The 15308-nt window shown below is 40.3% G+C and overlaps 1 protein-coding gene across 1 annotated transcript in view; it reads left to right on the top strand.

The window, feature by feature from the left end:
• The window catches only part of LOC140495736 (sodium- and chloride-dependent neutral and basic amino acid transporter B(0+)-like), a 47203-nt gene extending 40720 nt beyond the window's left edge, over positions 1-6483 (top strand). Inside the window, exon 15 of the mRNA XM_072594788.1 lies at positions 3097-6483. Within this exon, the coding sequence (XP_072450889.1) occupies positions 3097-3234 (138 nt within the window). The 3' untranslated portion in view covers positions 3235-6483. The remainder of the gene's footprint in view (positions 1-3096) is intronic.
• The last annotated feature ends 8825 nt before the right edge of the window (positions 6484-15308 follow it).

The raw sequence follows: 15308 nt of genomic DNA on the forward strand, positions 1-15308 counted from the left end.
AGTTAAAGATAGTGTCAACTTAAAGTATATAATTGCACAAAGGTGAGCTGATGAGAATATTGCTTCGAATATAATAAACAGCAAAGAGTGACTAAAACACTAAGAAGGAAAACAATAAAATATGAAAATAAGAAAATAAATCTTACTAGTTTAAAAAGTAAATCATTAGCGAAGTGAGAATCTGTCCGAAAGAAAGAAGTCGAGGAAATTAACAATGAAACATAAAGAGTTGGCAAATGAATTGAACAGATATTTTGTATTAATCTTCACCACAGATGATATAAGTAACATCCTGGAAACAGCTGTAAATTCAGAAATGGAAGTGAGAGAGGAGCTTAAGAAAATTAAAATCACCAGTGAAGTGGTAGTAAGAAGGTTGTTGGAACTACAAGCTTCAAGTCCCCAGGTCCTGTGGGCTTCATCTTAGGGTGTTAAAATAAGAGGTCAGTGCAGTAGTCAAAGGCTTTCTGGAAATCCAAATTGATCATATCCCTGGCCCTCCTATGCCTAACCTGCTCGTTACCACCTCAACGAATTCTAACAGATTTGTCAACCATGATCTCCCATTGACGAAGCTGTGCTGACTCAGTCCTCTTTTCTCATACACTTTCAAGTACAGAGGATCATCAATTATCCAAATATCAATTATCTGAATTTTGGATTATCTGAAGAAGGTCTCAAGGTCCCGATAGAAACATTACATCAAAGAGGGGTTACCAACATTGATCGCGTCTTTTGTTTACAATGATTAAAAGTGAATTCGGCTTACTGAAATGCTGCCAAGAACAGTCCTGGACATCAATGGGAGCCCAAGCACTGTCTCTAAATGACTGACCACCCATCCTCTCTCCATCTCCCCACACTTTCCCTGGAGTTCTACACAGGGATGTACCCTAAACCCACTTACCCAGATAATCTCTCCAACAGGGCAAAGGTGGAACTTGTCAAAAAATTGCACTAAAACGTGTGTGTGTGTGTGTGTGGCTGCGTGTGGCTGCGCGTGTGTGCGTTTGACAGTTGTGCTGTTGGTGTCCGGTCCGGTGCCCGGAGGAGGGGCCTGAACAGGGGGCCGCACAGGGGTGAGGGTGGCTGGTTCAGTTGGGGGGGGGGCGGGGTTGGACAGGATTGGGGAGTGGGGGAAGACGGGGGTGTGTGGGGCGGGCTCATGCACGGTGTGCTGCTGCTTAGTCTCCTGAACAGGGAGCAAACTTAGTAAGTGCTTGCTGTGTCAATCCCATTGAACGGATGGCGGTGGGGTGGTGGGGAGGCCGTGGGGGGAGGCTTCAGCAATGCTGCAGGTCCCTTACACACAAGTGTGTGTCTGCTCAGAAACAAACCCTGAGACAGAAAGAGGGAGCAAGTCAGAGCAAAGAAAAAGGAAACTTCAGAGTCCCAGAGGAGAGGCATTGAATCAATTAACCAAATAATCAGTTATCCGAACGAAATACTGCCCGTGCGTCTCATTCGGATAATTGAAGTTCTTCTGCACTCCACAATGTCATCCTCAATAATGGACTCTAAAAATCTTACAATGACCAAAGTCAGGCTAACTAGTCAAAGGTTTCTTGTCTTCTGCCTCCCTCCATTTTGAAACAGGCATGTTACATTAGCCATTTTCCAGAACCTCCCTGACTCCAGTGATTCCTGAAAGATCACTACCAATACCTCTACAATGTACTTAACCGACACCTTCAGAACTCTGGAGTATAGTCCAAATGGTCCAGCTGATTTATCCACCTTCAGACCTTTCAGCTTCCCAAGCACCTTCCCTTGGTGATGGCCACTACACTCACCTTTGCTCCCAATTCTCTTGAAGTTCTGGTATGCTGCTGGTGTCTTCCACTGTGAGGACTAATGTAAAGTACCTATTCTGTTCATCCGCTATTGTTATTTGATACCATTTGTATTCAGCAAAGGAGAGAGGCAAAAAACAAGAAACTACATGTCAGTTAACTAACATTGGTTATTGGGAAAATCCTAGTATCCATTTTTAAGGAGGTGGTAGCAGGATATTTAGAAAAACAGGATATCATCAAGCAGAGTCAATATAATGTTAAAATTGAAGAATATTGGAAAGAATATCCGCAGAGCCCACACATAAATCTATGTTCACATTACGGTCTTCAAAGACGTGGAAATCAAAGTGTGGCTGTATATATTGTGGTGGTCATAAATCAAAATTGTGTGGACACATTTAATGGATTAATGCATTTACTAAAACACTCACTTAATTTGGGATTTAATCACCTTAAGGTTCCTTAGCCTTCCTGAAAAGAACAGGATGGAAGAAGACAGAATAGTTCCTTTTAATGTACAGAATTTTTCTGACTTTACACATAAAATGCATGTAAATATGGCCTGGAACTGTCAATTTCTTTTTAGTTAAAATTAATGATTTGAGTTGGATTCACTGGAATAGTACACAAAGCAGAGCTCCAGCAGAAACTAACAGTAGATTTTAGTTCTTTCTAATTCACATGTACAAATCAATCGTAGATGTTTCTGGCATGTTTATCTTTTACCAAAATAATATTACGAGCATTTCCAAGCTGAAGTGTATATAAGCAATTCTGACCACGCTTTTAACCCTTATATGGCCTTATACAGCTCCAAGAGGAGAGGCTGTAAGGGTCAATTTAATGCTCAGTGTTTCCAGAATGAGAAACTAATGATTGATTGAGTAATTGATTGATTGATTAATTAAAGTAATTATGATTCCTTAGTGGTGCATCCTATGTGTTAAATAATTATGGTACTGATGTCCTTTTACCAAGATAGAATATATTATTGACCCCTCTTCTTAAACTGCCATGACAATAGGTGCATTCAAGATGTTTCAACCATTTAGATTTGAGACAAGTTCCTCGACTGTATCTCATTGCCAATATGTTGCATATGCAAAATTAGAACTTACACAAGATTGTAGCTGCTTCGTTAATAAATGTCCAGGTTAAATATTCTTCAGTAGAAGATGAATTGCCATAGGTTAGTACAAACTCCAAGATAATCTGATTAGGAACAAGATTTATTTTTAATGGGAAGCTAGTGGCAGATAAAAATCAGAAATGATTAAACATTTTACTTTTCCATTCACAGAAAATATCTGCTGCTTGCACATCAGCTCCTGATTGGGGTCCGTACTTGAAGCAACACAGAGGGGAAAGATACAGAATGAAGCTGGATTCTACAGAAACATCTAACCCTATGCAACTTCTGGTTACTCCTCAGATATGAATATTTAACAAAACAGTTCTTGCTCAGCTTGTAAACAATGTTCCTAAATATCCACCACCATTCCGATATACTCCCACCATAACTTATTTGGGTGTTTGCCAAAACAGATAATGGCCCAGGTACAACTTTGACTGACCTTTCTTCTGCCCATTGTCAGGTAGGACATGGTACAGAGGTATTACTGAGCATTTGAGCACCTGCATCACGGATATGTATAAAAAAAATAACTTCCTAGTGAGACGTATTAAACAGAAGGAAGTCTAATAGCTTGGGTTGTGAACAGAGACTTGATGATCAGAATCTTTAAAGGGCAATCTCTCAGTGTCTGAAAAGTAATCATGAAAATGACTTGTTGGGCTGAAGGGCCTGTTTCCACACTGTAAGTAATCTAATCTGTAAGTAATCTAATCTAAAAAATGTTCTTCACTCTTTAGTAATATATCCATGGGAATGTAGGTTGGTAGATGGAAAAGCCAAATTTCTGCAGAATATATTGCAGAATAAAGAGAAATGTTTTTGGAACCACCTAAGGAAATGAATGGTGCAGAAGGGAAGCTGCAGAATTTAAACAAATATGTTTGTGGATCAAATGATGCATTGAAGGCGTAGTTTTATGTCAGTTGTGCAACAACGTGAGTCCTGGTTTTAAACGGATCCCAGCCAGGAAGTAAAGTTCAAACAAGGGCACTGATCTTTTCCTTGTTAGTAGGTTTCTTCACAGTATGCAGCATTACAGAACTCTTCCCCCTATCTACCTGTCTAGTGCTGTTCTAATTCTCTTGCTGCTATTTTGAAATAGACAAATTAAACAAAATAGCTCTGAAGGGGCATTGGATCAAAAAGTAAAATTCCAACAAGACAAACTGAAGTGTCATAGTGGAGGTGATGATGCACCCAACCTATGTGTTCCCACCAATCACAGTAGGCCTGAAAACTACCTGTGGACTGACTCATCTTCTGTACAATCTCATACAATGTCTCTTACTTCTATGTCTTTTTAACATAACAATCAACCGAACATTTACAGATTGCTCCTTTTTGTCTTGAAACAGAATCTTTTTAAAATGATTGTTTGTACTTTTTAATCAACTTTGGTTTTCCCTATTTCTCACAATTCATTATTACAGAACCTCCAAATAATTCACCTTTGTAAAGCAGTCTATTAATTGGCACTTTGCATCGTTTTTGGACTCTCTTTTCTCTCCAACATTTCCTTTACACAAGTGAGCTAAATGCTCAAACATTTGTCTGTGACATTCTCATCAAATTAACATAGTTTCAAATAAAAAGATTGTTCAAATAACATTCAACTGTGATCCTTTCTCAGAATGCATTTTGCCTTTTGAATTTCTTTCAGAGTGTTACAGAAGTAGAATCTCATATCTATCACTTCCAGTAGCATCACTGTTTCTACACTTAAGATACTTTTAATTGCCTCTTTTTATTATCTTGGCTTCCAAATATTTCCAAATATAAAAGGACAATATAAAATATAAAAGGACAATATTTTCCATTTTCACCAAGAGTACGAACAACCCAGCTGTACACAAATGCCGATCTGGAATACTGGCGTGTCATGTTTCACTTAAAAACGACTAATGTTATATGTTTTGAATCATCCAAGGCTGGAGACCTGAGTGCACATTGCTCCAATTTAATTTCTTTCAGGTTTATTTGCCTTCAGAACCTCCTCAGCTGCAACATGTTTCATCATAATATGAAATTCCAATACTATAAGTGTCCTGGGGTGCTTCTTAGCACGCTGTCAGTTTAACTGCTAAGTCAATATTTATAACAACACTGTTTCTTCTCTGAATGCAGAAGTATCTATGTGAGAATGTGTTCTAGTTTATCAGGATATGACTAATGTTTCTAAGCATGATTTTTGATTCAATGTTACTCATGACCTAGCCTGCTTAATATATAATCCTGCATGTTTAAAGGTTTTCAAAGCCTGGATTTCAACTTTATATTGTCCTTTCTTCCTCCCTACAACAAATTGTTTAAATTCACTCCAACATTTCAGATGATGGTTTTCAGTTGTCTCGTCTGGTGAGTACTACAGAACTGTCTGAAGTATCCATATTTAGCTCAGAGTTGTAGAGATTCACAGAGGGTCCTAGAAAGTAAATGAACTGCCTGTGAGAATTTAGAACTTCCCCTGGAAATACCCAAGTATGTCCAATTGTCAGGACCTCAATACAGACTCAGTGCTCATATTCAGTCTTGTAGTGTTAGTCCCAAAAATGATATCTCCAAACCGGACTGTAAAGGATGCATAAATAAAGGCTAATTGGACATAGCAATAAGCAAATGAAGAACAATACATGAGAAGCAAGCTGAGTGTGAAAGCAGGATTAGGCTGCTTTTACAGCAATACCTGGATTTGTTTGTGACCACCAAGCACAGAGGATCACAGAGGATCACTCAGGAAAGTACTCCGAATGGCAATACTGTAGATAATATCAGATTCAGAATCATCTTAATAAGGGGAAATCCTTTCCATCACTCTCTCAGCACAGACTCTGCGGTAGTGTGGCACTCCTTCAGTACTGACCTGTGACAGTACGGCACTCCCTTAGTACTGACCTTGTAGCAGTACGGCACTCCCTCAGTACTGATCCTGTGGCAGTATGGCAATCCCTCAGCACCAATCCTGCAACAGTGCAACACTCCCTCAATACTAACCCTGCGACAGTATGGTGCTCCCTTAGCACTGACCTTGTGGCAGTGTGGCACTCCCTCAATACTGACCCTACAATAGTGCCATTGCGACCTTTCACTATCAGACTGTAGTTTACGGACTAATGCTGTAAAAGCTGAGATAGAGCTACAAGTGCAGGCCATCACCCAGGAAGTCCCTGATGTGAAGAAGGCAGTGAGACTTACTTAGAGTCATAGAGTCATGTTGAATATATCTAAAGTAGTTTCAGCTAACAGACTCACTCATGAGTTTGCATATACCGAGAGTTGAGTAAGCAAATAAATTTGCTTTTTACCAAAGTGCACGTGCCTTTTTGTATTCAATTTGATCAAAACTCAATCAGTAAATCAATCAATCAGAACCCATTAGGCATTTTCAGCCGAAGAATACAGGTCTCCAACGATCTGTGGTTCATTAGGTTTGGCCCTAGTTCTCATCCATCACCTTGGATATTTCGGCAATGTTTGAATTTCACTATGATCTTCCTTTTTGTCTCTACAATGGTCACATTCCTCTATTCACTCACCCTTTAAGTTTATATGTTAATGTCGTACTGATTTTCAGAATTTGTCCTTTGTGGAAAAATAACCCAGTGTTATGCATTCATAATGATTTGTTTACTGTCATCTATCCCCATTCAAATTATATTCTGTTCCTCATATCTTGCAATAAATCTATGTGATCTGTAGGGTGACTCATCATCTTCTGCTTCTGAGGTTTACAATTACTCCCAGTTAACCTCGACAAATGTACCCTCATAGTATGGTCATCATATTCAAGAATCATTTGTCTTTTCATTGCCTGCATTACATTTTCCAGACTTTTTCTCTCTTTTGAACCATCTCTGTTATGCGTTCTTAAATCCATAAGGCTAAATTTTATCTCTGATGGCCTTATGTGATGTCATATAGCTTGCTGAATTTTTCTCTGAGACTTTTGCCTTGATGAGTGCTCTTATGTCTACATTTAGGATGTTCAAGTGCTCAGAAAAGGTGGAACTAATTATAGTTCCATCCAAGGTCACTGGTCGACATTATGGATTTATCCCACACACCACCTGTCATCGACCAATGAATCTAGCCATTTGTAGTGTGTTGTTTTGCATGGACTGTCCATGCCATGGTAGACTTTAACTTGCAATCTGGTTGGCAACTAATCTCTCAAGGAGCACTCATCGATCACCACATTATTTATTTCACAAATCCCATTACAGAAGGGAGTTTCAACTGCAGAGTTTCAGCGTTCAATTGCAATGTTTTTGTTTGGAAATGACAGTCCCAAGATCATTGCCTTTTTCTTCTTCAGCAAAGATGTAATCAATGTCCATGTATTGACTTTATTTTCCCATTGGTCAGCCAGATGGAGGCAAGTTCAATCAAGTCATTCAAGGCAGAATTTGATGATTACCCGAGTAAAGAGGAATGTATAGGTTTATAGGGAGAAGATGTCAAAGACACACGATGAATTATTTATTTAGAGAGTTAGTGCAGACATGATACATTGAGTGGCCTCCTTCTGTCCTATATTAATTATGCTATTCTATAACAGGATTCAGAGAATATTGTTTTCTTTCCTTGTTAGTGGATTTAATTACAGGATGTAACATAACAGGTCAGTGCCTCCTAACTACTAATGGTGTGGTCCAGCTGTGTATCTATTTATACTCATTTCAGAAAACTAGAAGTAAGTGACATAATGAAATAATGAATCACCCTCTAAAGGGGAACTGACAAAAAAAATACAAAGAAGGCATATCAAATGTATATACCATTTCCAGGGCTGACATTGCACCATTTACACCTCTGGTTATTGAAGGCCTCAAGTGAGTCAGCAGATATTGTATGCCCCCCCTTTGAAGGAGACCTGGCCACGATGTAACCACAGAAGAGAGGCAGGCTGTCGGTCTGGGAACAAAGACTCAAGAAGAGGTGGGAATCAGGCAAATGGCAGACTTTTATTCAAGCAAAAACTGGTTAATGCAGGGAGAGGGCCAAAGGATCTTCCCCGAATCTGACCTTGGTGTGAGAACACGATTATTCTCTTAATCTTTGGCTCAGATTGGAAAGTAGATCAATGACACACTTTGATTTTTACAGAGAAATACAGCATTTTTATACATTTTGTGTTACAGTAATCACATTTGGTGGTCACTGTGTTCTTCCCCTCTATTCCATGCACCCAATCCTGTAAAACACGTAATCAATGATGGGCATTCCTATGGATGACCTCATGTTCACATGATCTCATGGAGTTTAATAGGTATTGTAATCTTCAGGCCTTGGGATCTTTATATGCATCCTATTAATTCGCATTCCAAAGTTACTGGTTATATGCCTTCGGGTCTGTCCCTCACTTGCTTATCTTTTGGACTGCTTGAATTCTGTTTTTCAATATATTCCACGTCCTATCTTTATCAAGTTCTGTAATTCCTCTTATATTTTCCACGATCCCAATTATGCATATAAAAATACAAAAGACAGCTGGATTTATCTAACTGCTATACGATTCATAATATTAATTTCTGTTATAAGGTTAGTTGTAAAGTGTAAAGCTTTCCAGCTACTTGTTCGACAATGTTCCTGTTCACTTGATCGGACAACATCCTTTCATTCATGAGGCTGGAATCAATCACTTGTCTATCCTTAGGCATCTTCTTATTAAACTGTCATGGATGGTTGCTTGCAGGGCCACTCGTTGACCTTAGAGTAGCCCTGTTCAAAGGTACCATTATCTTTCACTTAGATGTCTCATCCTGTTTAACCATTGTCAGCCATTTTGCATTTCTCAAACATAAGCCGCCCTTACAGAATACCTCGACTTGTTAATGGCCAGTTTGGCTGGACCCGGACAGAGGCAGGAGGAAGTTTTCTGACACTGGATGGCCAATGATCAGGAGCAGGAAGAGGATATTGAAGTGCAAACAAAACCTAAAATGGCTGTGCCCAGTGTACACCTGAAACATGGACCCATCAAGGTGACAGAAAATATAATTGAGCTGAGAGCTCATGAGCCAGGTTGGAGTCCTATTGCAGGACAAGGGGAAGAAGGGCTGTCATCTTGTCATCTCCAGATAGTAAGATGAAATGCAAGACATGTCTGGAAGGTCGATAAGGACAAGAAAATGAAGAGTCTGTAGCGACAGCTCATGCAAGAATCTGGTCCATGCACATTGAATGGCACAGAAGGAATTTCTATGCAACGGCTCAGATTGCAGGACTAAGGGAGAATTTGGGAGCCGAGATCTGTTAGAAACTGATTATATATGTTGATATACATATATATAAAATTTATGGATTATGAGAATTGGAGAATGGCAGATTTAAACAATTCCTCGATTGCAAAAGATTTATCATATGATTTTTTGAAATTCTAAAACCTAAAAGACAAAAAGAATAGCATAAGAGATTTAAACCATAAGGATTTGTGCTTTTTTTTGCTTAGCAATACCGTCTGGAGTGAAGTGTACTTTCAAATAGAGTTGGAAGCTGTAGTTACTTGGAATAAGATGGTGAGAGGGAAATTAGCTCCCTTTTCTCTTTCTGTGAGTAGTACCATCACCCTTAAAGAAAACCAGTTGAATAACTATCTCAGTGAAGTATTTCTTGAGAATAAGAGAGAGCTCCAGGAATCAATACCTGTCATCTGTTCATAGAATTAAGGAGCTGCAGTTGGTTAAAAAAAACAAAGAACCGTGAATCCTGGAAATCTAAAACAAAAACAGAAATTGCAAGAAAATCTCAGCAGGTCTGGCAGCATCTGTGGAAAGAAAGCAGAGTGAATGTTTTGAACCCAGTGACCCTTCTTCACATGTGGTTAGTCATCTGTTTCTGTCTTTGTGTGGATGTGCTGAAGTAAACCTGAGACACAATGATTGATTGTGTGAACTCATGAAGGAGGGAATTGGTGAAGGTTTATCATGAAGATTACATTTACAGGCACTTCTGTGGAAGTGGAGAACATTCCATCAAACTCCCACTTGTGTTCTGCAGATGGTAGACAGATTTTGTAAATTTAAGAGAATTGGAGTATATATGTGCTTTTTTTTGTGTGGTGAGGGGGAAAGGTAGGTGGAACTTGAAACTAGGCCTTTAATGATTCAGAGATAGCAAACATTGCCAATATGCAAGAGGAGCTTCCTCTGGTAATGTGTGTGTTATCTTAAATTTGAACTGTCAGTGGATTGGTTCTAATTATCTGTTAATCATATAATCGTTCATCATCACAGGAAGTGATGCAGCATCCCATGAAAGTGCAAGCAGCAAGATGTGTTCTGATGTATCTCTCCACACTCAGTAATCAGACATTTAGCTGTAGTCACTGACCTGAGAGTGATTGATATCAGACACAAAAAGTAAGTTAAATCCCTTAGAATAAGGTAAACATTCTTACGTTTAATGAAAAGTATTTTACACTGAGAAGCTGAAAGAAAGGTTAAATTGCTTTATTTGTCATCATTGTAATGATTCAAAACTGGTGTTCACTGAAAAAGTACTGTCATTAACAAAATCCTCAATATAATTCGATTAGTTGTGAGTATTTTTATATATTCTGGATGTCTAAATGATCATGTAGATGACACAACACAACATATAAGAGGTAAGCAGTTTTGACAACATTCTAAGAGCAATTAACAAATATTTTACTGTAAGTACCAACCATAATAGAGGTTTATCAGTAAAATACAAATTCCATGAGAACTTGTTGACAACATTATTAATAATCTTTTTACGTTATTAGAATTTTCTGACTATTATGACTTACAAGCAAAGTAATTCAGGAAATATTTCTCTTTGGCACTTTGGATACATTTATTTTCTTCTATTTCATTAAGCCCCTTGTGAGTGTACCTATTGGATGTCTTGCATTTCTGAAGCAGTGCCCAAATTCCAACTGTCCAACTCTAAAATTTGACAGGTAAGTAATCACTTTTAACAGCTGGGCCCTATCTCTACTTGAGGTTCCTCTGCTCTGCAATGCTGATGAGGAATTTTGGTGCTCAATGCCTGCCCTCATTGCTGCCTAGATTGTCCAAATGTGCCCAATGTTGTTTTGTACCTTCAAACATGGAAGGGTTCTGCCAATCTCCAATGTAAGCCTTGATTGTCTCCTCTTAGGATGGATCTGTATTGCTTCTGAATGGTCTTCTCTGGAGTCTGTTTCTTCTTTAGATTGTCATAAAATTGTGAGCCCTATTTACGACATATCAACGAGTGGAAACAGAGTATCCTCCTTTATCCTATCGAAATTGTTCACAATTTTGAACACTTTAATAAGGTTTCCTCTTTTTTTTTCTGCTCCAAGGAGAATAAGCCCAACTTTTCAAACCTTTCTTGTGTCAAAAATCCCTCATTCCTGGTATCATTTGAGTAAATCTCCTTTGAACTGTCTCCAGAGCTTTAACAAGGTGCCTAGAACTTAATACAATACTCTAAATATCATCTGATCAATGATTTGTAGAGGTCAAGCATCATTCCTTGGTTTTGTACTCTGTGCTTCTACTTATGTACCCAAGGATCCTATATGCCTTCTAAACTGTTTCAACTTACCTGACCAGCTTCAGAGAATTGTGTACTTGAACCTCAAGGTCCCTCTGCTCCTGTATTCCCCTCAAAGTTGCACCTTTATGCCTGCATTGTCAATGATTCTTCTACCAAGATACATTCCCTCACATTTCTTTGCATTGAATTTCATCCGCCAAGTGTGTGCTCATTTGGCCAACTCGTAATTTGTCATGTAATGTGTTATTAGACATTGAGTTTTTAGTGTGCTAATTGTAATTGTTCTGCGTACTAACCAAATACAGGAAATGATGCAATTCACATAATTTGGTTTCTTATATTGAAAGGGTTCAGAAAACATTTTGCCAGGGTTGGAGGGTTTGGCCTATAGAGAGAGGATGAATAGTCTGTGGCTATTTTCCCTGGAGTGTTGGGGACTCAGGTGACCTTAAAGAGGTTTATAAAATCATGGGGGTTATGGATAGGGTGAATAGTTAAGGTCTTTTCCCTGGGATGGGGGCGTTCAAAACTAGAGAGCATAAGTTTAAAGGTGAGAGGGAAAAGATTTATAGAGAACCTAAGGGGCAACCTTTTCATGTAGAGGATGATGCATGTATGGAACAAACTGCCAGAGCAAGTGGTGAAGGCTGGTACAATGACAACATTTAAAAGGCATCTGGATCGGTAAACGAATAGAAAGGGTTTAGAGGGCTATGGGCCAAATACTGGCAAGTGGGACCAGATTCAATTCGGATATCTGGTCACCATGGATAAGTTGAACCAAAGGGTCTGTTTCTCTGCTGTCCATCTGAGTCTATAACTCTTAAAACTTTGCAGATTCATGAAATATTTTGTAGCAATTCAAAAAGTATTGTACCGAACTGCTCTTGTAACCACAGTGTTAAATTAACTAGCCCAATTAAGTTTTTGATCAATGGTAACCCTGAGGATGGTAATGCTGAGTGCAGTGTAGAGATTGGGAAAAAGTTATGCAAACACATGGTGGCATAACAATTATAGTCCAGAAACAATATGCAAACTATTCAACTTTGCAGTTTCTTTCAGCAGAGAATGAATGCAGCTCTCATGAGTGAGGGGGGTCCAGAAACCAATAAAATTTTAAACAGCAATTTAGCAATGTGCAACTTTCTATGAATTATTCACTGCTGTTTAAACATTCATTTGTGAATCCTCATGCAAACAGGAGAAAAATCAATGAAAGGACTCAACAGCAAAGGAAAGCTTCTTGTTACTTTACTTTTATGAAATTTGCATAACACAACAGTTTGCATGTTGCAAACCAGTGAAGTACTGGTCACAGATGGGTGCAGAATCTTTGGTATAGAAATGAAAGATGATCTTGCATGATGTCAGTGTAGAGTAATGGAATTAACATCAGCAGCACGTAAACTGATGGTGTAGCTGTGATGAAAGCCACATGCTTAAGTATTGAGCACTAGGAGGAAGCAGAGGTTTGAACCTAGCATGAAGATAACTCTATGGGGAAGCTTTCTCGTGGGTTGAGAAGACTAATAGTAAAGGTAAAATGGACATAGTCCTATCAGACCATAGGGCTGCTTTCTGGTGATGGCTTAACCTGAGGGTGACCATGCTTCAGGTGAGGGGAGAGGTTGAGAAGGAGACTCATTGAATTCCTATAGCGTGAAAGCAAGTGCACACCGACCCTCTGAAGAACATCCCACCCAGACCCACCTCCCTACCCTATCCCCGTATCCATATTTCCCATGGTTAACCCACCTGACCTGCACATTCCTGGATATGAGGGGACAATGTAGCATGGAGAAAGTGAGAACTGTAGATGCTGGAGATCAGATTCGAAAAGTGTGGTGCTGGAAAAGCACAGCATCCGAGGAACAGGAGAGTCGACGTTTTGAGCATAAGCTCTTCTTCTGGAATGAGGGGATGGCCCAAGGGGGCTGACAGACAAATGGGAGGGGGTGGGGCTAGGGGGAAGGTAGCTGGGAATGCGATAGGTAAATGGTGGTGGGGGGTGATGGAAAGGAGGGTGGAGCTGATAGGTGGGAAGGAAGAAGGACAGGTAGGACAGTTCAAGAGGGTGATGCCAAGTTGGAAGGTTGGCTCTGGGATAAGGTGGGGGGAGGGGAGATGAAGAAACTGATAAAATCTACATTGATCCTGTGTGGTTGGACGGTGCCAAGGCGGAAGATGAGGCATACTTCCTCCAGGCGTTGGGTGGCTAGAGTTTGGCAGTGGAGAAGGCCCAGGACTTGCATGTCCTTGGCGGAGTGGTAGAGAGAGTTAAAGTGTTCGGCCACAGCGCATTGGGTTGTTTAGTGTGTATGTGCGTTCAGGAGATGCTCTCTGAAACATTCCACAGGTTGGTGTCCTGTTGCCCCAATGTAGAGGAGACCACACCGAGAACAATGGACAGAGTAGATGATGTATGTGGAAATATAGGTAAATCTCTGATGGATGTGGAAGGATCCTTTGGGGCCTTGGATGGAGGTGAAGGAGGAGGTGTGGGTGCACATTTTGTACTTCTTGTGATGGCAAGGGAAGGTGCCAGGAGTGTAGGGTGGGTAGGTGGGGGCCGTGGACCTAACAAGGGACTCGTGTAGGTATTGGTCTCTGGGGAATTCAAATACGTTTGGGGAGGCAAGTATAACCCTGGTGGTGGGTTATGTTTATAAGTGGCGGAAGACTGGAGGTTGGCTAACATGATGCCACTGTTTAAGAAGGGTGGTAAGGGCAAGCCAGGGAACTATAGACTGGTGAGCCTGACGTCGGTGGTGGGCAAGTTGTTGGAGGGAATCCTGAGGGACAGGATGCACATGTATTTGGAAAGGCAAGGACTGATTAGGGACAGTCAACATGGCTTTGTGCATGGGAAATCATGTCTCACAAACTTGATTGAGTTTTTTGAGGAAGTAACAAAGAGGATTAATGAGGGCAGAGCGGTAGATGTGATCTATATGGACTTCAGTAAGGTGCTCAACAAGGTTTCCCATGGGAGACTGGTTAGCAAAGTTAGAACTCATGGAATACAGGGAGAACTAGCCATTTGGATACAGAACTGGCTCAAAGGTAGAAGACAGTGGGTGGTGGTGGAGGGTAGCTTTTCAGACTGGAGGCCTGTGACCAGTGGAGTGCCACAAGGATCGGTGCTGGGTCCTCTACTTTTTGTCATTGACATAAATGATTTGGATGTGAGCATAAGAGGTACAGTTAGTAAGTTCGCCGATGACACCAAAATTGGAGGTGTAGTGGACAGCGAAGAGGGTTACCTCAGATTATAACAGGATCTTGACTAGATGGGCCAATGGGCTGAGAAGTGGCAGATGGCGTTTTATTCAGATAAATACGAGGTGCTGCATTTTGGGAAAGCAAATCTTAGCAGGACTTATACACTTAAAGGTAAGGTCCTAGGGAGTGTTGCTGAACAAAGAGACCTTGGAGTGCAGGTTCATAGCTCCTTGAAAGTGGAGCTGCAGGTAGATAGGATAGTGAAGAAGGTGTTTGGTATGCTTTCCTTTATTGGTCAGAGTATTGAGTACAGAAGTTAGGAGGTCATGTTGCAGCTGTACAGGACATTGGTTAGGCCACTGTTGGAATATTGCTTGCAATTCTGGTCTCCTTTCTATCAGAAAGATGTTGTGAAACTTGAAAGGGTTCCGAAATGATTTACAAGGATGTTGCCAGGGTTGGAGGATTTGAGCTACAGGGAGAGGCTGAACAGGCTAGAGCTCTTTTCCCTGGAGCGACGGATGCTGAGGAGTGACCTTATAGAGGTTTACAAAATTATGAGGGGCTTGAATAGGGTAAAAAGGCAAGATATTTTCCCTGGGGTGGAGGAGACCAGAACTAGAGGGCATAGGTTTAGGGTGAGAGGG

This window comes from Chiloscyllium punctatum, chromosome 25 (genome assembly GCF_047496795.1).
Source record: "Chiloscyllium punctatum isolate Juve2018m chromosome 25, sChiPun1.3, whole genome shotgun sequence".
Classification (NCBI taxonomy): domain Eukaryota; kingdom Metazoa; phylum Chordata; class Chondrichthyes; order Orectolobiformes; family Hemiscylliidae; genus Chiloscyllium; species Chiloscyllium punctatum.